This window comes from Pteropus vampyrus, unplaced genomic scaffold (assembly GCF_000151845.1).
Source record: "Pteropus vampyrus isolate Shadow unplaced genomic scaffold, Pvam_2.0 Scaffold170, whole genome shotgun sequence".
Taxonomy (NCBI): domain Eukaryota; kingdom Metazoa; phylum Chordata; class Mammalia; order Chiroptera; family Pteropodidae; genus Pteropus; species Pteropus vampyrus.
Window position 1 is genome coordinate 2,735,582 of NW_011888951.1, and position 27,946 is coordinate 2,763,527.

General features: G+C 35.8%; 1 protein-coding gene and 1 pseudogene across 2 annotated transcripts in view; both read left to right on the plus strand.

Annotated features, from left to right (window-relative positions):
* NDC1 (NDC1 transmembrane nucleoporin) overlaps positions 1–21,996 on the plus strand; it is a 53,003-nt gene extending 31,007 nt beyond the window's left edge. The window contains exons 15-19 of one of the 2 annotated variants that reach the window (XM_023536763.1): positions 260–323; positions 1,797–1,897; positions 10,452–10,612; positions 18,170–18,290; positions 19,504–21,996. In XM_023536763.1, the coding sequence (XP_023392531.1) occupies positions 260–323; positions 1,797–1,897; positions 10,452–10,612; positions 18,170–18,260 (417 nt within the window). In that variant the 3' untranslated portion in view covers positions 18,261–18,290; positions 19,504–21,996. Of the gene's footprint in view, positions 1–259; positions 324–1,796; positions 1,898–10,451; positions 10,613–13,795; positions 16,329–18,169; positions 18,291–19,503 lie in introns of those variants that run through there. The other variant, XM_011370457.2, reaches the window with a different exon arrangement.
* LOC111745927 lies at positions 6,712–6,830 on the plus strand (annotated as a pseudogene).
* Positions 21,997–27,946: the final 5,950 nt, after the last annotated feature.

Genomic DNA, 27,946 nt, shown 5'->3' on the forward strand with positions numbered 1-27,946 from the left:
TCTAAGGTAGGTTGAATGTGTGTAACTTATTTAAAATGAGGAACTGAGGCACATAGAGATTTATAGACTTGACAAGGGTCACGTAAATTGGTGGCAGAATGCTTTATTGCAATTAGATCATATTGTATAAGAATTTTGGATTTTAATTCTTGAGGCAGCTGTGAATTTTTTATTGTTACAGTCTACATAGCTGATTAGATGAAATAATAAGAGTTTTTGCCCAGGGGAACTTACTTAAATATTTCTGTTGTATTTGTAGCACCCAGAGGCCTCTATTCAGGCTGTGTTTTCAGATGCTCAAATGCATATTTGGGCATTAGAAGGTAAGTAATTTCAGTGAACTGCAACTATGTTTTTAATTATCAATTAAATACTGAAGAATAATCCAAGAAAGGTCTGTTCTGTACTTTGACCCTGATGCAGGACAGAGCAAATTCCCCTGAGTGGAGCAGGGAGCTCAAGCCCTGCACTGAGACAGTTGGGGGTGGGGAGAGGGAGTTCCTGAGTGAGCACAGGAAAGAATTCAAGCACAAGCCAGAGTTACAATCAGAAAGAGAGTTTATTAGAGAAGGGGTAATGCTCCATAAACAGAGCGTGGTCTCCTCCCAGAGACAGAGAGAGAGCTGAGAGGGACAGAGACTGAGAGAAAAGACAATGAGAAGGACATAGAAAAAGACCAAGATAGAAAAATCAAAGGAAAAAAGCCCTGGGTGTTCAGGGAATTCAGTTTATATATCATTCTTAGTTTCTGCGAATTACAGTTTAAAGACTTTACCTATTTTTCTTTAATGCAATGGATCTGCCGAATGAAAGATAAGAGTATCTAGTGTGAAAGAAATGGGCATGTGGCGAGAAAGCCTGCCAGCAATTCCCAGCAATTCCGAGCTGTTCTTCCATAGAGTCCTCATGGTTTCAGCCCTAGGGAGTTACTTTGTGCAGGATGCGACTTAAAGACTCTGTTTTCCCCTTTTCCCTTCAGGGTATGGATAGATGGTTTGTTGGTAACCCCAGCAGGAATCCTGGATTCTGCAGGTTTCCCTAGGTCTGGCAGCAACACAGTGCAGACTCTGGATATAGCTTGATTTAACATTTAGATCTTTTGCCTCCTCCCTACGTTAATCTCTATTTTGACTTTTCAGATACATTATTATATCTTTGTTTTATATAGGTCATTTTTCGTAGGTATTTAGGTGTACTTTAATTTGGGCAGAAATTTTCCTTGTATACAAGTAGAGAAACTGAGCCTGGGATTCTTGCATATCTTTCTCTACTTCAAAAAAATTGTACTTATAGTTTGTAACTGTTCACTTATGTCGACATAACTTATTTAACACATTTAATATATTTTAACATATTTAACAGGTTAAATATGAAAACTTAGTTGTTAAAAAACTTATATATTTCTTATATATTCTGCCTTCTCAAAACTTAAATGATAACTTCTTCAGAGAGGCCTTTCCTGACACCTAATGAAAAGTATCCTCATAACCTTCACTGTATTCCCTTACCATGCTTTGTTTTCCTTCCTAGCACTTACCACTACCAAATACAATATTATTTAAAAAATTTTTTTGCTACTAGAATATAAAGCAGACTGTCATCTTATTCTTGACTCCTGCAGTCGAGCACCTTTCCAGTGCCTCTTCGAGTCTTATGCCCTTTTTCTATTGTGTTACCCTCTTTTATTTAGAAGTTCTTTATTATTCAGAATATTAATCCTTTCTCATATAGATGTATTGCAAGTAGATTTGCCTAATTTGATTCACTTTTAACTTTTTTCTTCTTTTCCCCTTGAGGTCTGTCTCACTTAGTAGCAGCATCATTTACAGAAGATAGATTTGGAGTTGTCCAGACAACACTACCAGCTATTCTTAATACTTTATTGACGCTGCAAGAGGTAGGCAATATGTGGGTTGGGTGGAGGTAGAGGTCCTTTTCCTCCTCCCACCCCAGCCCCAGTTTTTCATTTTGTTTTTTATATGTTGTATTTATTGAGTAACAAAGTATATGTTGGAATTAATGTAATGGTACTATTCTCACCTTCAGGAAATTATAATCTAGGACAGACTAGGAAGAGAAATTTTTAATTCATTTATAAGTAATAATTTTGCAGTAATGGTAAAAGGCTATAGGCTATACCTCTGATATTAATTATATTATTTAAGGTGTTCCAACTCTTTTCAATGATATAAGTTTGGATCCTTACATAATTTGTAGCTACCAAAAGTGACCTGTAGTTGTATTACCCATGCAGATGATAAGTTACTTATTGGCCAGAGGCTCAAAATGATAAGAGCTGATGGGTGTGTAGTTTTAACTAACAGGCCTTTTTAGTCCTATGTTAAAAGCAGAAAAATAAAATGTGTAGGCTGCCTTTCCTAATTTAATGTTGGGTAATATGTTTTACACCACCTTGTAATATTAGTTGTATGTCAGATGAGAGGTATAAACACTGGGTGCTAGAGACATAGAGTTAAGGGCTGGTATACACAGTAGGTTTTCTGGAGGAGGTGATATCGAACTGGGCTTGAAGTATAACATTTGATGCCTGTTTTGGTCTTGGGAACCACTTTAAGATATGACGAGAAAACATGTTTCACTTTCTTCATCTCAGTTCATTTTATCTCTTAGAAAGTCTTACCCATCAAAACCAGTGATTTTTTTTTTTTTTTTGCTTTGAATCTCGTGTGTGTTACTTGAGACATGTATATGCATATGGGTAGTTTCATTATTTGCACTCTTATCCCAATTACCTTTTTCTAAAGAAATAATTTTCCTAGTATTTCCCTGCTACTTCTAATATTTGGCTTGTCTAATCACCCGATAGGGCAACCATGATTTGGACATATTTTCATTACTCATATAGCATAGTTTGTTTTCATCACTCTGGCTATACAGTTTAAAATAAAATAACAATAACGGTACGCTGCTTTATAGTCTACAGAGCAATTTCATATCTTTTTTTTTTTTTTTTATTCTCATAACTATCCTGTGAAATAATTAAGATGGAAGTATTTTAGCCCTGTTTTACAAATGAGGGAGGCTTGGTAGTACAGCAACTTTCTCACATACAAGTCTTGTAGGTGGCAGAGCTGAGACTTGAACCTGAGCTGATTGTAGGGTATTAACAGTGTAGTAGACCCCAGAGAAAGCTGTAGGTCACATCTCTTATTTTTCGTCTTGTGCTTTTTATTTTCACGTGGGGTTCTCTTCAGAGAGAATAATAGTTCTTTCCTTGGAACAGTGGTTTTCAAACTTTTTGAACCATGACTGCAGTACATTTACATTAGACTGTGTGTAACAGGAACAAAAGATTCTTAGAACAGTACTTAACTTTTACTATGTGCATGGATTCTAATGTTTTCCATTTTATTTCATTTAGAAAAATGCTGGTTGAAAAATGAATTGATTTCATAAGGATCACACTGCCCTAGAAATACTCTGTATCCCAATTAATTTCTTTTCACCTCCCTGCCATCAAAATTCCTAATTCTTTGTAGTTGGTTATGGATAGGTATGACAAGGAAAGTCTGTTTATTTGATTATAGTTATTTATATCTTTGGTTAGGAAGGCAAAAATTACAGATTTGTCAAAATGTCAGGCCCTGTTTACTTTGAAACAGAGGCTTTGGAAAGGAGTATATTTTTGAGGAGCAGAGCAGAAGGAGGCAGAGGCATATTTTTGAGAGCTGGAAGAGGTAAAAGGAACAAAGAACAGGACCAGTGACTTCGTTCTTAGCTTCAGAGTATAAAAACCCCTCCTTGTGTGAGGTTTGTGGTGTCTCTTCTCCCCTCGGCCACATCACAGTCAGTCTTTTCGTCGTACTTAGCAGTTATCCGATTTTGAAAACTACAGTCTTTCCTTTTCTACCCTATATCCTGAGATTGAGTGTAATGAGTAATCCAGTGTCCATATGGATGAATATTTTTCCTACACCTTGGTGGCACAGTTCTTGACTTCCTCTTCTACTTGTGTATATACCCTTCAGTCTCATCCTACAGATATTACCTGGGCCTTATTACTCCCTGAATTCTCCACTTCCAAAGCTTAAAAATCTGGGATTCTATTTGCTAAGCCAGAATCCTTAAACATTTTTGTGCCAAAGATCTCCGGTAGTCTAATGAGCCCATGGACTTTTTCCTCAGAATAATGTTCTTAAATGCATAAAGTAAAGTACTTAAGATTAGAGAGGAAATCAATTATTGTGATATAATTAATGAAAGTATTAAATTTGCGATATAGTAATTTATGCCTTTTAATTAATGCATTAAATAACAGGACCTATCAGTGAGTCTAATAACTGTCTTCATTTTGAAGTAGTGATAAGATGAATGTTATTTCAAGATAACTGTAATAGTAATGTGATATCAAGATATTGTTGAGTTCTGTTGGTGACTGTCACAGGAACTGCTAATGCTATTGTGATTTATTGCTTACATTTATCATTGAAAAAAATGCAAAATTTTAATTGGAGTTTATTAGTGAAGATAAATATGTACTTTTTATCCTAAAGTTTATGCCTCCTGAATTTTACCCATGTATCTGTGGGCCCATGTAAGAGCCCTTCCTCCACGCAAAGCCCTCTCATGCCCTTGCTTCTGTACACTGTGTCCTTATCAATATTTTCACTTTCTTTGTTTTTCAGCTCCCTCTTGGCTACATATATATCTTTCCTATCCAGTTTAGATTTTGTTGTCTGTCACTTCAACCATTTTATTTCTAATTCCTTCAATTCCTTGTCCCCACGTGTTTCAGTTTTACCAGTGTGGCAAAACTCCAAGGGATCAATCAGTCCTGTATCCAACCACTCATCCATTCTCTTTTGCCCCTCCCTCGTGCTTTGGCCTTACTTCAGGCCCTTGGCATTCCTGACCTGAATTATTACTGTGGCCTCTTGCCCCTACTAACTCTTAATAGAGATTCTTCATTCTGACTCTAGCCACTTACTCTCTCCTGTTTTTCCCATGAGTCCTCTGATCTAATAACCACCATGGACTGACCATTCAGTTTTCCCCTCAAATATGTTTTATTTTGTTAACCTAACTCTAACACTATACGTGATATCTTTTCTTTCCTTCTTTGCCTAGAGCATATTCTTCTTTTGTCTAGTTCTGCCCCATAACGCCCATCTCAACACTTTATTGCACTGTATTTTTATTTTCCATTTACTTTTATTGTCTATTAGTTGGAGTAGAGGCAGGGACCTTGTCTCATCTCTGTATCCCTAGCATCTGATATGGTATCTGGCCATCATCATCTAATATTATTATTCTATAGCAGTGGTTCTCAAGCAGGGGTGATTTTATTCCTTAGGAGATGTTTGGCAATGTCTAGAGACATTTTGATGGTCATGACTATGGAAGTGCTACTGGCATCTATTGTGTTGAGGCCAGGGATGCTGCTAAACAGCCTATAATGCACAGAAACAGCCCTCACAAAAATCTAGTCCAAAATATCAATAGTACTGATGTTGAAAAACTGCTCTATTAGTCATCATTTCCAACAACAAAATCTGTTCTTAGCATTTGTTTGGGGCTCTGGCTTTAGTGGAATAAACTTGTTTTAACTAGGTTTTAAGTAAGAGCCTTGAGACAGACCAGGGACTTTCAAGGCTCTGCACAATGAACATTTGTTAATGGCCCTGATAGGTAAATATTCAGGATAGAACACCTGGAATTTTCTCTTTATTTGGCTTCTATGCATATACTATTGCATATAAATATAAGTGGGCAAAGAGCATCTGTTTTTATAGTACAACCCTTCTTTAGGCTTCTGTTGAGTCTAAAGGAAAGGCCTTTATGGAATTCTTAATTTTTCCTGAAGAGTATATAGTTCAGTGGTATATTATACTCACCACTTACTCTTCTCATTATTTGGGATAATTCTTAACTAAATATTTGAGTTCCATTTGTGTGATCTGAAGCTTCAGAGCATGAAGCATATGTAATGCATAAAATGAGTGCTCAGTAGATACTTGTTTAATCTCTACTGATTAAGTACTTCAGTTCTAACCATGAGGTGTATCATTAAATATTATAAACCAGTGTTTCCTAGATTTGTTATTCACAAACTATCTTCACAGTTTTTGCTATAACTTTTTATTTCAACATTCTATTGTTATAATTTTAGTCATTTATATACCACCCAAAGTATTTAGTATTTTAAGTCATTCATTTTTAATTTAAATTTATTTAAAAGGAAACTTTATATCACTGTTGTAAAAGGAAAACTAGTTTGACTTGCTACAAATAGAATACAGGTTTAAGGTCCCTTCTCTCAAACTCTAGAATAGATTTCGAAATTCAGGTTTTTTGGATTTTAAAACGTAACATGTGGTATACATATCATACATTATATAACACTCCTATTGGTATCTGAAGTAGAATTCACTTAATCGGATATGTTAATACCCATCTCCAATGAAATATCTGAATATTTATATTAAGTGGAATAAAAACTATAAATAGCCTGTCAGCTCAAGTAAGGTTTCACTGCCAGATGAGGTCAGGTCAGGTCAGCTTTTGCCACGAATAGAGTTACAAAAGTTTGTTTTCAGGGCTTTTTGGCCTTCAGTATTGAGGATTAAAGTGAGAAAAGAAAATAATTTTAAGCTCTAGCTAGATACAGTTGTTTGCTGAAGTCCCTGAACCTGTAGTCTGATTATTCTTTATTATAAAAGGAAATTAGGATTAAAGATTTGTTAAGAACACGAGTATGACCATACCACCCTGAACAAGCCCGATCCCGTCTGATCTCGGAAGCTAAGCAGGGTCGGGCCTGGTTAGTACTTGGATGGGAGACCACCTAGGAAGACCAGGTGCTGTAGGTGTAAAAAATAAAAAATAAGGGATCGTAAGCTGACAAGGTCTTTGCAATCTGTGAGGTCAGCCAAGGTTTGCCTCGCCTAAAAAACAAACAAATAAACAAAAGAACACATTAGCTTCAAACTGAGACTCTACTCCCTGATTTAACCATTAGGCTCTGTTGGACCTAATTTATTTTTTGCATTTCTATTTTATGCTGTTCCAAGTGTTTGTAAAATTTGATATTTTATTACTTTTATTCTTTCTTAGAGGTCCTTCAAGGAACAGAGAAAACAATTCAACAAAACTTATGCTTCTGCAATTTACCCTTTAGACCCTTTTAAAATTTTAGTGATTTACATTTCCAATATTTTGAACCAATTTACTATTTGATCATCTTAGGAATTATTTCATTATTAATCATCAGTTATTTCCAACTGTGGTAAAAAGAAGAATGATGAAATCATGTAGTGTATTGCATCATCTTTCAAGAAAAGGTATATAAGTCTGGACGCACATCCTTATAGTCTTTTTTTAAAGGTTTCATTGAATATGGTTGCTAATTCAGAATTTAAAAATTTTCACCCACAATGGTAAAGGGAAGAAAATTTCCATTATGTTAAATTGTTATTTAGATAAATCAGAAGATGAATGCAAAGAGACAGATAAGGATACTCTAAACTACCTCTGTTTAATAGAAAAATAATGCAATCCACATATATAACTTTACATTTTCTGGTAGTTACATTTAAAAAATACAGGTGATGTTTGTTTTAATAATATATTTTATTTAGCTCTGTATATCTAAAATACTATCATTATATAAGCAATACAAAATTATTAATGAGACTTTTTTTTTATAGTAAGTCTTCAAAATCTGTTATATATTTTATACTTACAGTATATCTCAATTCAGACCAGCCACGTTTCAAGTGCTCAGTAGCTACATGTGTCTTAGTGGTTACCATGTTGGACAGCACAGTTATGTTCTTTAATGGTGATGGTGAACTTGATCATAGAAGAGGAATTTCAGACTAACTTTTCAGATGATAATCTAGATATATTTGCTCAGACTCAGAAATTGTTGACAGAACATTATATTTTTAAAGAGAAAAAGGAAATACACATGATATTCTCACCTAGTAAGTCATTCATTCAACAGGAAGGACTTTGTTCCACAATATAAGTAAGAACCTGAATCATCTCATTTTGCTGAAAGTACACATGACCATATTCTTTCATCTTCTATGAAATTTGTGCACCAAAATTTACTTCATACAGTTGATAAGTGGATAAATGCTGAAAGTATACAAGGTGATTAGAAGGCATAGATGATATCAAAATGAAAAAAATCACTGGATTAATCTTTTGAATTTTTCTTTATAAATCTAAGAATGAAAATGTTTTGCAATCATGGTGCAAAAGAAATGGTTGAGCTCTCCAATAAAATTATAAGCTGTCAAAAGGTTTTTTTTAATATTGCAATTTGATATTACAAATGAAAGAAAAAGAACCAGAAATAATGATAAACTAGAACCTGTTAGAGATATATTTTCAATTTGAAATCAATATTATAAAGCGGATATGTTCCAGGTTGATGCATGATAGCTGATGAGCAGCTACTTGCATTCAAAGGACATTGCCCATTTCAGATGTATATAGCTTCAGAACATGGAAAATATATTTATATTCTTATTTAAATTTCTATGAAATTATTTTACATTATCTTGTCATTCTTGTATTTTTATAAAATGACTTTAAACTATAAAAAGGTTCCATCAGACCAAGGTGGTAAATGATGATGACTATTTTTCCTGACATACTGAGAGTTAATCAGGTTTCTAAGAAAATCGAGAAGGAAGTAACTTTTCCATTGTGATTCAGTGTTATTTAATGTTGCTTAAATATGTCACTGAATACCACCTCTCATACTGCCTAAAATTATCTCAAGTGTGTCCGATTCTTGGGAAACACTCTTATAAGTTACTTTTGAAAGAATACACAATTGGACTTGAAGTTATCATGGCATACTGAACACATATCGAATCTTGTTTCCTTAAACTCTACCAAACTACAGTAAAAGGACTTTTAAAAAGACATAAATCTACAAACAGAAGAGACAGCAGCAACAAAATTTTCAAAGCTGGAGAGCAGATGGTTGAGATAAAAGACTTAGCAGATTCCCAAAAGCAAATCTGAAATTGTTAGTGGAACAAGCACCAGTATCTCTGGAACCAAGGATAAAGAGACAGGTACCAAAATAAAGAAGTTTAGGTGAAAGCTGTTTCAAAACCAGTTAGATCCATAGATCCTCTTTGCCGGTGGTGCTCCTCCCTCATTCCAGCAGCAGTCGAAGTTTATCCTCTAGAGAGAGTAGAACATTGGGTCTCTGTATAAGAGTCCAGACATAGTTGTGGGTACCACAGTAAAAGCAAGGGATGTGCTCAGTAGCTCTGTTCTCCAATTGGTTGCCTGAGTACTGGAGACCAGGCCCTCCACAGAGGCTACTGGAAAGCTCTACTCTGGGAACTGCAAACAATCCAAGAGAAAAGACTTAAAGTTACTGAGTTGGGGGGGTCACCCCACAAAAGTCCACACAGATCACCTCTTGTGAAGGCTGTTGTCAATAATCTTCAACCTTGTACTCAGAGCTTTTGGTCAGCTCTTTAGGAGGTCCCATGCAGTGATAAGCCAAGGGTCATTATATTCCTGAGGAAGGTCTCTAATGCAAGAAGATAAAGAGAAAAGCAAATGGGGAAAAATAACTTGTAAGAAAGTGTAATAAGCAAAAAACAAAAAACAAAACTAAAGTAAAAACACAAAATTTATCAGAGTCCTTAGCGATAAGAATATTATATCCTTGAAACGAAAATAGGATGCTAAAATAAAAAGGATCACTTAGATGAGATAAAAAATGATGAAATTAAAAATGTGATGGCAGAAATCATTTTAACTTGTTTTATTTCTTTTAGTGGTTATATCCATTACTATAAATAATAGGCTTTTACTATTGTCATATTAGACATTATCTTGTTGTAGTAGATTAATATACTTATACTTCTCTATCTTCACTGCTGTCTTTTAACATAGTTATTTAAAAATGATATTTACCTTTGACCTTAAAGGATATACTTAAATCTTTCTTATTCTATCAACTCTAAGTAAAATCAGTTTCATTTTTTAATTCTCTCCCCGCCTATTATTGCTCATAGATGTTTTATCATATAGAATTGAAAAGGAAGATAAGATAGTTTAGTAAATAACTTTCATTTATATAAAATATAAAGTTTTAGACTTTTTTTTTTTTTTTACTGAGCTTTATTTTATAATAAAAGTACTCTTACCTTTATACATCGTAAGCAGAGTAGGATATCTGTGTTTCACTACCCAGCTTTGCATCTTCAAGGCCGTTGTGAAGTATAGCTTCTTTTTAGAGGAAGGTCTGGACTTGTTTCTGGTAACTTCTGAAGTGGCTGAACCTCTACTGCATTGTTTTTCAAACCATTTGTGATCCAAAATAAATATTTTGTAGTATGTCTGTGTATGTGTCTGTCTGTCTATCTGAAATAAAATCTCCTTAATCCTTTGGCCTAAGTCGGCTTTCTTGGTAGTCTGAACTAATGTATTTTTTTTCATTCTTGATCTAGGCAGTTGACAAGTACTTCAAGCTTCCTCATGCTTCCAGTAAATCACCTCGGATTTCAGGAAGCCTTGTGGACACTTCTTATAAAACATTAAGATTTGCATTTAGAGCCGCACTAAAAACTGCCATCTATCGAATAACTACTACATTTGGTGAACATCTGAAGTAAGTTTACCTGTTTTGGTCTCTGGTGATAATTCACTTTCAGGAGTTCCCCTGAGAAATAGGTATGTTCTTTTGCGACATTCATGATTCCTACTGAGAATGAACAGCTTAAATTTAGACTTAATATTTATATTTTAAAATTTGGCCTGTCATATAAGCTTTGGGGCCTTCTTTCAAATGAAGAAAAATAGAGGATAGAAAGTTATAAAAGCATCAAATGTAATACTGTTTCTTTAAATCACCAAAACATCCTTAAGGGAAAAAAAAGGGCAAAAAAATTCTGTTATTACATCTAGGTCAGAAAACTAAGACTCGAGGTGAGCCGAGTATTCCATAAATGAGTCCTTGGTGCTTTGTGAATCATGCTAGAAAAACAGTGACAGATCACAACACCTTCAGACACGGAGCCAGAAAGAAAACCACAAATGCCAAACCTGTTTATATTTAGTTTCATTGATGTTTACTACTTTCTTCTCATGAAATAACCTAGCTAGTCAGGATAAGAGATACTAGTTTATTAACTAAACTGAGTTTACCATAATTTTAAATGAACTTTAGAAGAAAGACATGGGAGATTGCTCTGCTCTTTCTGTATGTAATCAATAAATAATTTAGAACTTCCTCATATACCTGCTTTTAGACACAGTAGTATATTTTCTTTTACTTCCATAATACTAAGCAGCAGCAGTGGCAAGTTTTATGGCACACTTTGGTTCTGCGTAGGGATACAAAAGAGCTGTAGATAGCCCTCTGTCTTTAAGAGATTTAATATATATGCTGCCAAAGTGAGTGCTATCCTTTAGAGGCTTATTCACTTGCTTAAAAATAAAATCTATTATCGAGTGTCTTCTACATCTGTACTCTCCAATGTGATAACCAAGTATGGCTATTTAAATTAATTAAAGTTAAATTAAAAATCAAGTTAGTCATCCACACTGGCCTCATTTCAAGTCTTCAATAACTACATATGGCTAGTGGTTACTGTATTGGACAGCTTAGATACAAAACATTTTCATCACTGCAGAAAGTTCTCTTGGACAGTGCTGTTCCGGACAATACACTCAGCACTTTATATGTTTATGTTTTTTTCATATGCTTTTCTCAAAGAGTCTGTGAGGTGTAGAGATTATCATAATTGTACAGATATGGAAACCGAGGCCTAAAGAGTTTAAGAACTTGCTTAATAGCACAATCCAGTGAGTGTTAGAACATGAACCCAAAATCAGGTCTTTCTTGCTTTTAAAATTCCACTTCTTTCCCTGTATACAACCAGACTGCCTCTGAGCTATAAACCGCTATGCAGGATACTCTCAGAAAACACTCGGTGAATTTAGAGAATGAAATAGATACATGATGTATATTGATTATAGAACAAAAATGGGGAAAATAGAGATTTCTTAGATAAGAAAAGGAGATAGATGACTGATAAAAAATTATAAGAATGAAACTCTGCCTTTGTTTCTCTGAGAAGAGCCATATTTTATATATGCACTAAAATTGATGAGGTCAGTAGATACTTTTTTGTACAAATATAGGACAGAATGGTATGGTGGAAAAATATACTAGATTTGGGGTTAAAACATTTGGATATGTTTGGTTACATTATTGATTATCTGTGGTTATAGGTAAGTTACCTAATGATTTAAGCAACTTGCCCAAGATTATGCAAGTAGTCAGTTGCCAAGCCAGAATTCAGACTCAGATCTTTCTTACTCCTTACTGTCTACATTCCTAACTAGCAGGCTGTGTTGTGTCTCTTAAACTTTGAACCTTTCTGCTACTGTTTAACCCTCCCACAAAAAAGGGTATGTTATTTATCCCACTTTGTTCCATTTGCTGTCCTTAGAGATAAAATACATATATAAAACCCACCTGGTACATTTTGTATTATTGGGACAACAACTATTATTACTGTATAATACCTAATTTATTCATTATCCAAAACTCCACCTCTGAGAACCAGGTATAAATAAACTCTTGAAGTGTGAAAATTAACACAGGCTAATTACTCGTTGGAGGCACTCATTTAATACCTATTTACTCTTTGTTTTTTTTTAAATTTATTTTTCAATTACAATTGACATACAGTATTATATATTTACTCTTAATTTAGGCAAATTTGATTTACTGGTTTTCCAGCCTATAACATATTAAAATTTGAGGGGAAAAGACAGCTGTTAGAGTCAGGAGTACTAACAGTAGTAAGGTATAGTGCAGTACCTGCTAGCAGAGGCGAGAATCATAAGAAAAGCTGTAGACTTGGTGTTTGAGAGAGCTCAGAGCCATTTAGTTAGAGATGACAACCTCACTAACACCTAGAGGAGATTGAATCTACACAGTAAAATACTTGAAATGGTTCAATTAGAGGCAGCTATATGGTTTAAGAAAGCAGAGATGTGTACGTACAAGGACTTTTAGAATGATTTGTAGCAAAATTATTATAATAAGACTCTGACATTTTAAAAAGCGGTGACATTCAGTTCCTGGAATTTTATCATTCAATGATAATATATTACTATTCAACAACTAGAAGATTAAAATTTTTCATTGTATTCACTTTTTGCCCAGAAGTTTAAAAGGAAGTTTTATACTAGTTTCATTATATATTTGCCCTGATTTTGTCAAGGTAATGTTTTTTTGTGGGGGTGAGAGTGGGGAGAGAACTCAATTTCCCCCTCCAAGACATAATTTATTTTCAAAGGGAAAAGTAAATCTAAACCACCAAGCTGTTACTTTTGAAAACGATTAGTGGAGTCTATTATGTTTAACCAAACATTTTAGTTTAAAGGATTTTATATTAAAGGCAATTCAAATACTCCACAACTCAAAGATAATGTTGGAATCTGGTTTAAATAAAATAATAAAACCCAGAAAATCTACTGCAAAGCCTGGAACTCTGCACAGCAGGTTCCACAGCAGAGCAGGTTAAAATCGATGCCTTCACTTGTCAGTCTTAATTTGCTTTGGTCTTTTAGAAGGTGAAAGCATGCCGTTTCTGAATGCAGGCCCTCTTCTTCATTAGATTAAGGAGGGTTTTCATCCAACTTTTTCAGAAGTACTAAATAAGTGAAGATTTCTACTCATTTTTAATTGTTTTGAAAAATATTGACTCTGTGCTCTGTGGTTCACTTAATATGCTTAATGTAAAATAAAGCTTATGCTTTGAATTTATGTTTCATTTAGTGCTGTGCAAGCATCTGCAGAACATCAGAAAAGACTTCAACAGTTCTTGGAGTTCAAAGAATAGTTAAGTAATATAAACTGTGTTCATTACACTGCTGATACAACTACAGATGGGACAGTAAATGTTCAGCATTCTTGGATCAGAAGAAAATGGACTAATTAGATGCTTCCTTTGTCGTAGTGGTTGCTTTGAAAGCTATACTTTAATGGGAGAAATCATGGAAAGAAATTCTCAGCAGAATAACTGAAAACGGCCTTTTCTGTACCAGTTGCTTTTTTTGTGTGTGGTATAATAAAATCTTTATTCAATTTTGCAGAAGCATCTATGGTAGTAGAAACGTCTCTAACTTATATAGCTTAATCATAATAACAAGAAAATTTTTAGAATTTACCTTTAGGAGGAGTGGAGCCAGTTCAGAAGGCAAAAATAGGCTGACTTGATCTAGTCTTCTTAGTCAATCTGAGAGTTTAGCTCTCTAAACTTGAAATACATAAACTTTTTTAGAGTAGTTTCTATTTACTAAAGGATAAAAATGGTAACACTGGAGAAAAGTTCACAGAAAAAATATTGTCTGAAAGACATATTTTGTTAATCTGTTAGGTTGTGTTTTTGTTTCCAGGGACAAATTAAATTTGCATGATTGTCCAAAAAAGGTCTCAATTTACAGATGCTAACTCTATATAAAGGAATGTGGAAAAATTCAGTTCTTAAGTTACAAGATTAAACATTCACATTTGGTTTTTGAAAGGCAATCGACCGACATCTATGAATTTATTTTGTATCATGTTAGTAAACAATAAGTGTATGGGTATTTTCCCAACTAGTTTTGCTTTCTTTTTCTGGAATAAAACTTTAAGTGATTGCAGAGTTTTTCAAGAAAGAGAAAAAATTTTGCAAGAAAACCCAGGAAGCTTTCCCTTTTTTCCCATCCTTCATCTTCATTAGATCAAATTATTTTGTGAAGCTTTTTTGGCCTCACAGAGGGAGCAGTCTTTGCCGTGTTAACTGGCTAATTAAAATATATTAGGAAAATCTTTACAGCCAGAAACAACTTAGTCACCAAATTGCAAGTGAGACCAAGACGTCAGCGGGATTACTTGGGAGCATGTTGGTTGTTGCAAAAGTGAGCGAGGTAATTTTATAATTTATTCGCTCAAATTCTTTGGAGATGAAAGATTAGAAATCCTACTGATAGATATTCACTGGACTAGCTTTGGACCGAAATGCTCCCTTGTAATTTTTTTCCTATTTTTCCCCTCTAAGTGTCCCCCGATTTTTTCTTTAGTCAGCACAGTATTATATATGAATCTTTAATGTGGTATGTATGTCTACAATTTGTCTGATTACTTGATGTGTTATGTCTTTATTCTTTTTATTTGTAGCCTTTTCAGGCAGCACATGCCAAATTATAAATGAATCCTGTTGACCTTTAAAGTGTCTTTGAGCCAGTTCCCCAGTCGTCAGGAGTTTGGAAGATTTAGGCTATTGCCATTTTTTTTTCCTTCTTCTTTTTTTTTTTCCTTCCTGAAGCGGAGTTGATCTATTTTTGAATTTTAAATGAACTAGTTACTTAGATGACCAGAAAGTGGTGGCTAAGTCGACTTGAGAACTATTGAGTTCCATGTTTTAAAGCCACTGAGCTTTTTATATTCCATTCTCTGCGCTGCCCCTGGCTGAGGCATTTTGGGAGAAAAGAAGTCTTTCTGCTTCCATTAAAGATTGTGGTATTTAACCTACTGGATTCTTGAGACTGATGATGGGATGATTCCGTTAAACTTTGACTTAGGTAAAATGTCCAGCTAAGTTTAGGTTTTTGCTATTTCCCAAATACTGTGGTCAAAGGTACGTTCGATGAGCAATGTGAAAATTTTGGAAGTATTTATCCCTATTTTCTCTTCAGAGAATGCGCTTTGTACAAAATATGGGTCATATAAAGTCTGCCTGGTGGGATTTGGAAACTGCGGTCCCAAATCAGGATTGTATTTAGTCGGTAAGGCTGTCAGTTTCTTTTCTTCATTGTGTATAGATAATCTCCACACTGTCTGTTGGGTAGGGTGTGGCTCAGTCACCTGTTATTGGAAAGAGCTCCTTCTCCCTAGTTTGAGGAGGAGGATCTTAGGAAAGCCAACGGGAGAGAAACATTTGCTTTGATGAAGTCACATTTTGCCTATGAGTTCGCTGATGCTCTAACATTGGCCTGAAAATTAGTGTTCTTTAAAAGCTTTTTTTTCTGTCAATGTAAAACATGATTCTATCTGCTCTTGTAATGTTTGCTTGACCCTCATGGAAGGTATAAATCCGTGTAACTTCTTTCACGGAGAACTGGGAAACTGTCCTAGAATAAACCTTGTACAGTTGAGTGGACATGGATAAGCAACAATTTGTTACTTTGCCAGATTTGTTTCTTAGTAATTGTTTTTTATGTCTTCCTGTAAATATGGTAATCTGTTTATATCCTTTTGTATATCACTGACACTGAATTGGGTATAAAAATAAATTGACATTTTTGAAAAAAATGGGACTATTAAAATATGTATATCTACAATGTCAGTAATTTAATTTCTGGTGTGTGTGTGTGTGTGTGTGTGTGTGTTTCCTTAGCCATTTCAATTCCATCTCCACTTTGGTGCTTATAAAACCTGAAAAAGTTTAACTTCTTGAGAAATCAGATTTTGCTCTTAACTAGACAAATTTGGTGGGTGATCACTGTTTAGGAGCCTGAATTTTCAAAGTCTCTTCATTGTACTGGCTGCCTTTCTTCCAAAACTAAACAAAGGAGGCAAGTACTGAAAGCCATCTTTTAAAAGAAGTTTCCTTTCTTGCCAGAATAGCATTTCTAAATGAATCATATTCCCTCAGGCTAACAGTTATGTCTGTCAACTTTACTTAAATTAGTATGAACTACATCTCAGTGTAGTTGAGGTCCTTAGACTAAGGCCCTCAACTCCCTCTTTTGCTCTCTTAATCGAGTCATCTTTCTTTAAAATCGAATAGCTTATAACAAAAATAGCTTTATCAGTTAACAATCCAGCTATTCTTAGCAACCTACAGACTACCATTTTTAAATAAGTAAAATCTATTGTTTCAAGGAGTAAGAAGTGGAATAGACAAGCACATAACCTCTGTAGTTCTCTGTCGTGGTCCTAAGCAGCCTTGGCAGTTGCCATGGCGATGCAGAGCTAGCTAGTCATAAACATTCACTGAATCTCTATAATGACCCTGCAATTAGAAACAAATTGAACTATGAACAAGACAGTCCTTGCCCTCAAGGAGTTTATAATCTAATGCAGTGGCATTTGAAACTTAGAATCAGAAACATTGGAGTCACAGGAGTGCATAGTAGAAGGAGGTTCAGGGTCTGGACTCCACTGCACTGCAGGTTCTGCTTCAGGAGGTCTGGACTGATTCCCAAGAGCTGTAGTTTATAATGAATTCTCAGCAGTGGTCTGAAAATCACACTGTGAGAAGAGTTTGTTATAGATCAGGAGTTATCAAACTTAGCATGCATCAAATCACTTGGAATGCTTGTTAAAACACATTACTGGGGTCCCACCTTCAGAGTTTCTGATTAAGTCTGGGTTGGGGCCCAAGAACTTGTTTTTCTAACAAGTGTTCAGGTGATGCGGCTAGTTAGAAGACCACACTGAGAATCACTGCTCTATTGGATTTTCTCATATGTGGTGTTCTCAGATAAGTGAGGCATATGAACTATAATTTGCTATAAGGTAGATTTCTTCCATCAGATTTATTGGAAAGCTGGAAGAATATGGTTAGATCCCATAGGTAAGGCTGAGAAATACTGAGACGTTCATATGCTTGCCTTGAATTGTAGCAGTTGCTACGACCTGAGTTCTTTCACACTGTTATGTGCTTGTGCCTATGTTGTTCCCTTTGCCTGATTTTCTGTCTTGGCAAACTTCTCATTTTTCATGATGAGCTTAGCCATCCCACATACTCCCAGAGATTTCAATGTGTTTTTTTCAATGTTGTCATTTCTTCTTTTTTGGACCTCGTCATATTGTATTGTAACTTAAGATTACACATCTGCCCCCGTCCTTCCAGGATTCCAGTTATACTTTCTCAGTATATCATTTGTATCTTAACCTGTCTACATTTTAATATTTCTGACTTTTCCATCAATGAAGTCCATGTAGACTATGAGCTCTACTAACAGTAGTAGTTTCCCAAAAAGTAAGTGAAAATTAGCAGACCTTTATTTATAATTCTGAGATCCAGAGCGTTTGTTTTTTTTCTTTGTAAGTTTGGTGACAAAATTTACTTGGCAGCTAAACCTGACCTTAACTGACTGATAGGAGGCTGTTTGCAGACTTAATTTATTCCATGTAGTATAACTATGCTTATATTTGTTGTAGGATGTTTGATTATGAGGTGCTGTCGCAGACCCCATGGGAGTGGTATATAATATGCATCACTATTACCTTTTTGAAAAATTCTTTATTCTGAAACATCTGGCCTCAGGAGTTTTAAGACAAGGTATTGTAGACTTGCTTTTGTAGAATACTGTTAATTCTTCCATTTACTCAGCATTCACTCACTACCAAGCTCTGTGACAGGCACTGATGGTACAGAGTCACAGACCTCGCCCTCAGAGAGCTTACCACTTGTGTGTGAGAAGTAAGTGGAGGCAACCCTTGTTTTCACAGACCCTTTTTCTTACTTATTTGCAAAATTGATGTGTCTTGCTATTGCTGTCTTGTTTTGATTGAGCATCTATTCTGTTCCTAGTCTGCACTAAATGCATCTCCTTAGGTGTCCTGGTGCGTGCCCACTTTGTCACTTGCATTACTTGGCAGGAGCTATGTGGCTCTACCATGCCCTCAAATGCTCATGTTCTCCCTGCACACACATATATTACCAGATACCGTTGAGTGTGTCCTACAAGTGATCCTGGTGCTAAAGTAATTCTCTGCCTCTGGCAGAGAAACACTGGAAGGTGACCTCTAAATCACAGATCTTTACTTTGATAGTTTTTTTGAAGATACCCTTTTTATCTCTCACTTTATTAGTAACAGTCTACAGTCTTGAAAAAATATCAAACAATAGTCCCTCCCTAATTATATTATGGCCCTTAGTTGCAAGGACACAATCTCCACCTCAGTTTAGCTTAAGCATAAAAAATGGGAGTTGAACCTAAAGGGCACGGAAAAGCCTTGGTTAGCACAAGTATAGACCTGCTCTGGGTCCCCTGAAGAATCTAGAAAGCTCTCAGGATTTCTAAATGATTCTTTGTGCATAAATTCTTTTCTTTTCTTTCCCTGCCTGCTGGCTTTCTACTATTTCCATCTGCCCTCTAGCTCCTGAGTTTACATACGCTAAAGACTGACCAACTGTTCCTGCATGCCAACCGAATTCTTGACTGAAAGAAATTAGTCCAAATGGATCAGTGTCCAAGGGTCTAATTAGGCTTCAGGAACAAGGTCATGCAGTGCCATTGTGGCTTCTGAGAGCTTACCTTTGTTGATTAGGATAGAGTGGAGGGTAGGGGCAATTTCAAGAGCCTCCTAAGACAGGGGACAACATTTGGGGTTCAGGGTCTGCAAAGAGGGGCTGGCAAACCCCCTAGTTTTGAGCTGGAGCTTAGCAGGAGGGGCTACACTTTAGTAGGAAGGGTGACGAGAAAGTAGATTCCATAAATTGTGGTTGAGTTAAGACTTCTCATTCAATTGTGGTAATCTCTGTTTGCCAGTGTTTCTAGATCCTGGGAGAAGGTATCATATCCTCTCCAGAGGAAAACAGCACCCTGGGCCTCAATTATTTCTACAAGTTTTCAAATGCAATGTCTGTACACAAAAATAACCAGGCATGGGAAGAAACAAGACAACATGAATGAGAGCAACAAAAGCAACAGACAAGAGACCCATAGGGATTCCAGATATTAGAGTTATCAGATTTTACAATAATTGTGATTACTATGTTCAATAAGATTTAAAATTGAAATTTTTATTAGAGAAGTAGAAATTACATATATGTGTAGTAGAAACCACACACATAAACTACATATGTATGTATATAAAATTGAAAAGAAATTCTAGGACAGAAAAATAGAATAACTAAAATTAAGTCAGTGGATAAGTTTCTGCAGATTAGACATAGCTTAAGAAAAATGACTTGGAAGATAGGGCAGAAGAAATTATCCAGAATAAAGCATGGAAAGTCAAAAATATCGAAATACTGAAGACAGGTTAAGACACAGATGATACAATGAGAAAGTTTATGAGTGTAATTAATTGGACTCCTGGAAGGAGGTAGAGATTTAATGGAACAGAAGCAATTTTGAAGATTTAAAAGCAAATAACTTTATGGAGTCAATGAGACATCAAGCAAGCGGCATGTTGGAAAATCTCTGTGAACCCTAAACATAAATAAAAATGCGCATTAAGGTACAGCATAGTAAAAGTGCTAAAAACCAAAGACAGTGTCTTCAAAGTAGAGAGAAGAAAGACCATTTTTAAATGAGCAACAACTAAAAAGCTAACTTCTCAACAAGAACAATCGAAGGCGATAGAATGGAAATTTTAAAGTGCAGAAAGAAATTTTCTAGCCTAGAATTCCATACCCAGCATTAACCTACAAAAATAACAAATAAACATTTTTCAGGCAAACAAAAGAGAAATTTCATCAACAGGTCACATTAAAAAGAACTTAATTTATAAAGATAGTTTGTTCAGAGAGAAGAAGGACAGAGAAACAGGAAGAAATTAACAAAAAAGGTAAATAGACTTATGAAACAATGTCTGATGAGGTTTTAAATATATGGAGAATTAAAGTACACAGCACAATAACATATATAAGTCAGAGTATTTGGGAGTTAAAATATCCTAAGGTCTTAACATTGGGAAGAGAGTAAAAGTGTCAGCAGTAGATTTTGATATAATAAAGATGCGTATAACTTAAGGATAACTAAGAAGATAGTAAAAGTTTCAAGCTGAGACAGAGAAAGAATGGAATAACAAAAAAGAATCTAAAAGGAAGGAAGGAAAACTAAATCTGTAATAGGCAGGATAAAGAAAATGCTCATAGTAAGACGTAGATTTAAACCCAAGTATATCCAGTAATTACATTAAATATAAATGGACTCAATGTTCTGATCAAAAAGCAAAAAACTAAAAACAAAATCCAACTGCTGTTAACGAGCCACATCTAAAACAAGGATAGATATATTGAAAATAAAAGGATAGGAAAGATAGGCAAACACTAAAAAGCTGGTATAGTTGTATTAATTTTTTGACAAAGTATCATTTAAGGCAAAAGCCTTACTAGGGATAAAGAGGGGCACTTCAAAATAGTAAAAGATTCAATTCGTGAGAAAAATAAAGTTCTAAAGGTTAATGCGCCTAGTAGCATAGCCTCAAAGTATGTTAAAATGGTATGGGCAAAAGATGAACAGGTGCTTCAAAAAGGAGAGTATTCAAATGGCTTATGAGAGAAGGTAGGTATTCAGCACCATTAGTTACTAGGGAAATGCAAATTTATACGAAGATACCACTACACACCTATCAGAAGGGCTGAAAATAAAGACTGACAATGACAGGTGTTGATGAGGATGTAGAGCAACTAAAACTCTCATGTAATTCCCAGAAGGAGTAAACATGGGCAATATCTACTGAAGCTAAACAAGCCTATCTTAGAATCTATTAAATTCCACTAGCTGGTATATGCCCAAGAGGAATGAGTGCATATGCCCACTGAAAGTCATGTTTACAAGTATGCTTATAGCAAGATTTTCCATAATAGCTCTCAAATTGGAGATAATTCAAATGTTTATCGACAGAATGGATAAATATATTGTGCCAAACATTTACAATATAATTTTAAGTAGCTATCAAAAGAATGAACTACCGCTATGTGAAACAATATGAATGAAGCTCATAGACATAATATTAAACAAAAGCCAGACACAAAGGAATATATACACTGTACGATTGCATTTATATGCATTTCAGGAACAAGGAACAGGTAAAACTTAATGTTATCACCCTCAGTCAGAATAATGGTAATGGAGAGAGGAGTAACCTATTATTGACTTAGAAGGGCATGAGGAAACCTGGGGTGCTGGAAATGGTCTATGTCTTGATTTGAATTATGTGGGTATATACTTATAAAAATGCATTGAACTGTATATGTAAGATGTTTGTACTTTCTGAATGTTATACCTTAATAAAATACATAAAAGCAAAAATGGGCAGAACCCCTTAGAAGGAGAAACAGACAGGTCCACAATTATAATAAGATATTTTTTATACCTTACTTAATAATTGATAGAACAAGTAGATTTTAGAAATCGGTAAGGATGAAGAGTATTTGAATGACGTAATCAGCAAACATGATCTAAATGGACATATATGGAACATTGCACCTAACAACTGAAGAACATGTGTTCTCTTCAAGCTCATGTTGAGCATTTACAAATCTGGCCATATGTTGGTCCATAAAGCAAGTCTCAACAAATTTCAAAGCATTAAGATCATTTAGAGTATGTTTGTAAGTCAATTAAGGTAAAGATCAATTTTAAATGATAATTAGAACATTCTGTAAGTTTGGAAATTAAATATGTTTTAAAACTGCCCACAGGTCAAAGAAAAAATCACACAGGTAGGAATTAGAAAAATGATTTTAAAGGAGTGATAATAAAAATACATGTGGAAGCTCGTGAGGTATGGCTAATCCTGAGCTTAGAGGGAAATTTATACCCTTAAATGCATATATACATATTAGAAAAAAATAAAGGCTGAACATCGGTGAACTGGGTACCATCTCAAAAAGCTAGAAAGTGAATTTAATCACTTTAGTCTTTACCACTTCTATAACTTTTCGATGCACATGTCGTAATGTATTTTAATTACCAGTTTACTTGCTCTCACTGGAAAAAGTGATCCATGAGTTCTTTGGGTTCAGGGATCATGTTTTATTCTTTATATCCCCAGTGCCTATTAAAGTATCTTGCACACGGTTGATAGTTGTTTGAACTGAATACAGTTCAGTGCCTTAGGATTGTTAGAAACTCAGGGTCTCAAACTCAAGTGTTTACAAAAGCCAGGCAGGTGATATGATGAGTGAGCCTGCTATATGGGGAATGGAGAACATGGCAAACTGGAGGGCACGTGCTGCTTCTAAAGGGACAACTGCTGCAGCTGCCGGACCCTAGTTGATTGTCGCAGTGGGAGAATGCTTGCCTGCTATGTCTAGATCTCCAATTTGTTTATAAGAAGGCAGAAATTCAGATTTTGATATGAAATCTCCATTTTTAAAGTGTTGGAAACTAATTAATTAAAAAAAAAAAATACAGCGAGTGCCAAACCAAACTACACAGCCCTATGGCTGCTGTTTTGCAACCTCTGTTTTATTTCACACCTTTAAAAGGTGGGAACATGTTTCATGTCTATATACCCTAGCCAATAGACTGTTGAGCTGCCTTTTCCATCAAGCGTATTTCTGCCTGAAGAAAGGGGTCGTACTGCTTCCTAATTGGATTTCTGGGTCATATCTGTAAGAGGTTTGCAGGATTTTTTAAAGCCTTCTTTGTAGTTGGCTGTTTACCCCAGCTGAATCGGACATGTGTTCCCAAAGATTTTTTTCCCTCTTTTTGTTGTAATATTCTTAATGATGCATTCTGACTTTTTCACTCTGTTTTCTACACATTTGTCACCACTTCTGCTTTTGGATCTTCATGCTGGAAAATCTGAGGCTTACATGGAAGATTGATTTTTAATGCCCCTTGTGTTGTTTTTCGGCTGTAACATTTGCATGCAATTATGACATTTTAAAAATAGGAGACCATGGGGTTTGAAAAAAAGAATCTTCTGGGCGGATGAGCAAATGGAAAGGCTGGCCTTTAATTTTGTTAACATCCCAATTACATCGTGGTAACCCTCGTGACGATTTCTGTCCCTTGTAATGCAACACCTGGTTTTTGTTCCAGGGACAGGGACCAAGCCTGGCTGACTCAACCCTTGCTCAATCATGAAAGCTTTGGTGGGAAAGCTCGTGTTTTCCACAGGCCAGCAGAGGTCACTATTTCAAAGTTGTTAGAGGGAAAATTGTCCACACAGTCCATACCACTTCTCTTTTATTTGGGGGAGGTTTTATTCATAATACTGATGGGAGATTTTTTAATTCACACTTTCAGTATTTTCAAACGTTCTTTAAAAATCAATTGTTTTTGTATATTGTGTTTAAAAGTGCTGGTGGCTTGAGTGGGCTTCTGCAGATCATTGTTTATGGGACTAATAACAGCTACCATTTATTGAGCATCTACTAGGTGCTGGATCCTGTGCTCTGCACTCTACACACATTATCTTTAATAGCCATTTGCCTGCTAGGGTCGTTGTGAAATTTATCTCAGTTTTCCAGAAAAAGAGACTGAGGCAGGAAAAGTGAGATGATTTGCCCAAGAACACACGGCAAAGTGGAGATGGGATTCAGATACAGGGAGATCTGTCTTCAGAGCCAAGCTCTTAATTTTCTTGGGAGCTGCACTTTTTTCCCAAGAAGAAATATGTTAACAGCTCGAAGCAACAATCTCCGAGAATGTGTGAAGGGAGTATGTATTTTTGAAGCAAAACTTTAGAAATAACTTGCTGTTTTCTCTTTGCAAATTTCATCCTATTTTCTTGAAGGAGCTAGACTTTATTTCTTAGTCTCCTTTGAAAATAAGAACTGTGATGACCTGTCGGGCTTTGCTTCTTCTCCACATGAAAACAAATATTAGTAATACATTGTCTCCAAAAATGTCTTACTCAATCAACCATTTAGTGAGTAAAGTTTACTAAAAAGATTCTTATTTCATTTTACAAGTCCAACGGAAAACTTTTTAACTTTGAAAAGAAATAGACTGTGAATGAAAAGATAATCTGTTTTAGTGGGCTTTTATTTATTCATGTTTGAAAACATGAATAAATCACTAGTATTTTCCATAAAGCTGGAGAGTTATTAGAGGACAGCTGTGTTCATCACCAGATAATGAGTGGTCAATTTGACCCCCATGTTCTCACTGAAGGGGTCATGTGAGAACAGTAAGAAAAGGCTTTGTATCTTTTGGGCTGCTATAAAAGGACATTTGGTTCTGAAGTCAGTCTTACAAATTGGCCTGGTGTACTGCTGTCTATTATTCTTATTTCGAAATTTTTAATGTTTTGTGGTTGCTATTAACTATAATTATTATTAGAACAGAAAACCACATTACCCTTTTAGATCTTCTTAATTAACTAATAAGATGGAGCTGACTTATTTTTGTTGTCAGCAAATATTTAACAAGCTTTCATGGGGATAGCAAGTAGCTCAGAGTAACAAAACAAAGGCTCTAGTAGGGGGAGATAGACAATGAATATAAACAAACATCATGTGGTGGTGAATACTCTGAAGAACAAGTAGAAAGTAGGATGGGATTCTATTTTAGATATGTGGTCAGAGAAGGCCTTCCTGATAAAGTGATATTTGGCCAGATGCCTGAATGAGGTAAGAGAGAGCGTAAGTGGATATCTGGGGGGAGAGTTCCAAAAAGCAGAAGGATGCTGAGGCCAACAGCATGCCTGGTAAGTTCAAGGGATAGCCAAGAGGGCAGAGTGCTGGGCACAGAGGGTGAGGGGAAGAGTGGTGGGTGGGGTCAGAGACATAGGATGGGGACCAGGTCATGTCAGGCCTGGTTGGCTACAATAGGGACTTTGCCCTTACTCTGAGTCAGAAGCAGACTTGGAAAGTTTTGAGTAAAGGAGTTACATGGGCCCACTTATGTTTTAAAAAAGTTCATTTGGCTGTTCTGTGGAAAATAGACTGGGGAGAGGTGGGGGCAGGTAGGAATGAAAGCAGGGAGGCTAGTGAGGAGGCTATTGCTGTAAACTAAGTGAAAAGGGATAGTGGCTGGGACCTGAGAGATGGCAGTGGAAGTGATGAGAAACAGGTCTGGGTCCGTGATGAAGACAGAGTTGACAAGAGCCTACTTCTGGATCTTCTTTTATGTGAAAAATAAATAAGTTTCTATGTTATTTAAGCCCCCCATTATTTTGAGTTTTTCAGTTATATGCAGCCAAACCCATCTTACCTGCCCCCCAAGGAAACCCATTCCTTTCCCAACTCAGTAAATGGCAATTTCATTCTACCAGCTGCTCAGACCAAAATCTTGGAGTCCATATTAATGATTTGTTTTCTTTCATACGCCATAACCATTCTCCTGCCAATTTTTAGGAAGGTTATCAGGAATTCAGGCTCATTCTAACTCTGTACTTAGCTAGCCCCAAGGTATAGCCCTCATCCTCATGGTCCCATATGGCTGCTGGAACTAGAGCTATTATATCTGCATTCCAGGAAATGGGAAGGGACAAGAAAAGGGAGAATGGTATACACCTTCCCTTTTGTGGAGACTTCCTAAAAGGCCTCATACTTACCCTTGCATCTCATTGGCTGAAGTGTAGTCACATGGCCACATCTGGCTGCAAGGGAGGCTGGAAAATGTCTTTTAGAGGTTATGTGTAACCCCCAAATAAAACTGGGGTACTATTACTGAGACTCTGAGTGAATGTTAAGTTAGGCTGCCAGTAGTCTCTTCAGCGTTTGGAGTTTGACTTTGGAAGAAATGAGTTCTAGTCTTATCTCTGGCACTATTTAGCTATGTGATTTTGAGCTAAGATTACATCACTAAACCTCTATTTCACCTGCAAAATAAAAGAATTGGACTGAGTGATTTTTAAGTTCCCTTCTAACTGTAACATTGCATGAGTCTTTGAATTTGTCATTTAATAAGGTAAGTATAGTTTTAAAAAGAGATAAAAAGTCTTGAAAAGATTATGCAAGATGTCTATCAAATGTCTTAAGATTGATCTTTTGTAATCGAAAGATTCATTTCAAAGTTATTCATGAATACAATTCCATGCTTTTTTCATAATGCTTTCTTCTTATAGGTATAGATAATTTTAACATATGATTGAAAAGAAGCATATAAATTACATAATCTTAGTGCATACTGGAAAACTTGATATTTATTTTATAATAAAAAGTTTTAATAAAAATATGAATAATCAACTATCCCATTCCTTACTCCATATATACATTTGTAGCCTTATTTACGAACTTTTGACCTGTTTAAAAAATTTAGTACGTGTGTTCAAATCCATACACTACTGCTTATTCTCATATACATTAAAGTCTGTGTCTTCAAGAGTTCTGCAGTTTATTATTGGGAATACAATAATACACAAATAGGTATATAATAAGGCAGAAAATAAGTGCTCTGAGAGGGGCTTTGTGTGTTTGGTGTTTGGTGTTTGGTTAGGAGGGGAAGCAGGCTGTATGGAGAAGGGGCCAATTGAGGTAAGCCTTGCAGATATGGATGGGGCTGGGTGGGAGTGGTCAGCCACAAAAGCATTCTGGATGGAAGAGGAGAGGTCAGGTTACAGAGAATGTTCCAGTTCAGTTGTGGATGAGGTAGGGTGGCACAATGGAAAGATCAAAGATCATGGTATTTAAGGTCTAGTAAACCTAGTGCTAAAACCTGAAAATGCTACTTGCTGGCTGAGACCTTGCGCAAGTCAATAACCTATTTGGGTCTCATTTTCCTCATCTGTGTCCTCACAGGAGATAATACTACTCTCTACATAGGGTTGTTGTTTGTACTGAATATAAATATGTCCTGTCACCTGCAGTAATTTATATAAGAGAAACTTCCACAGGGCATGGTACTATGTGCTTCCATAAGTAACAGGCCCCTTCTCCTATATGGAAAATTAATATTAGTCCTCATAATTTTTTAAGCTCTCAAATCTAGTTGTCCTCATTATCAGTATTCGATGTGCATTTTATATTAAGTCTGATTTTGTTTCCCTACAAATACAGTGATGTGCTGAAAACCAACTAAACTTTTTATGAAAAGCGGTTGCATAGTAATGAGAACATGGAAGAGGTATGACTTAGTGGCCTGGTAATTGTGGCATCTTTGCTTCCAGAAACCACCCCTAAAGATGAAGAATGCCTTGGGCCACCCAGGGGAGGTTCCAAACTCAAAAATTGCTCTTCTGCCAGACACCCGGCTTCTTCTTTTTCCTCACTCTCCTTCGCTCCCATCACTCAGGCTTGTCAAGTTTACTGAGTTCCAGACACTCCTCTCCACCTTCACCAACCCCTGGCGGCCGAGGCCCAGC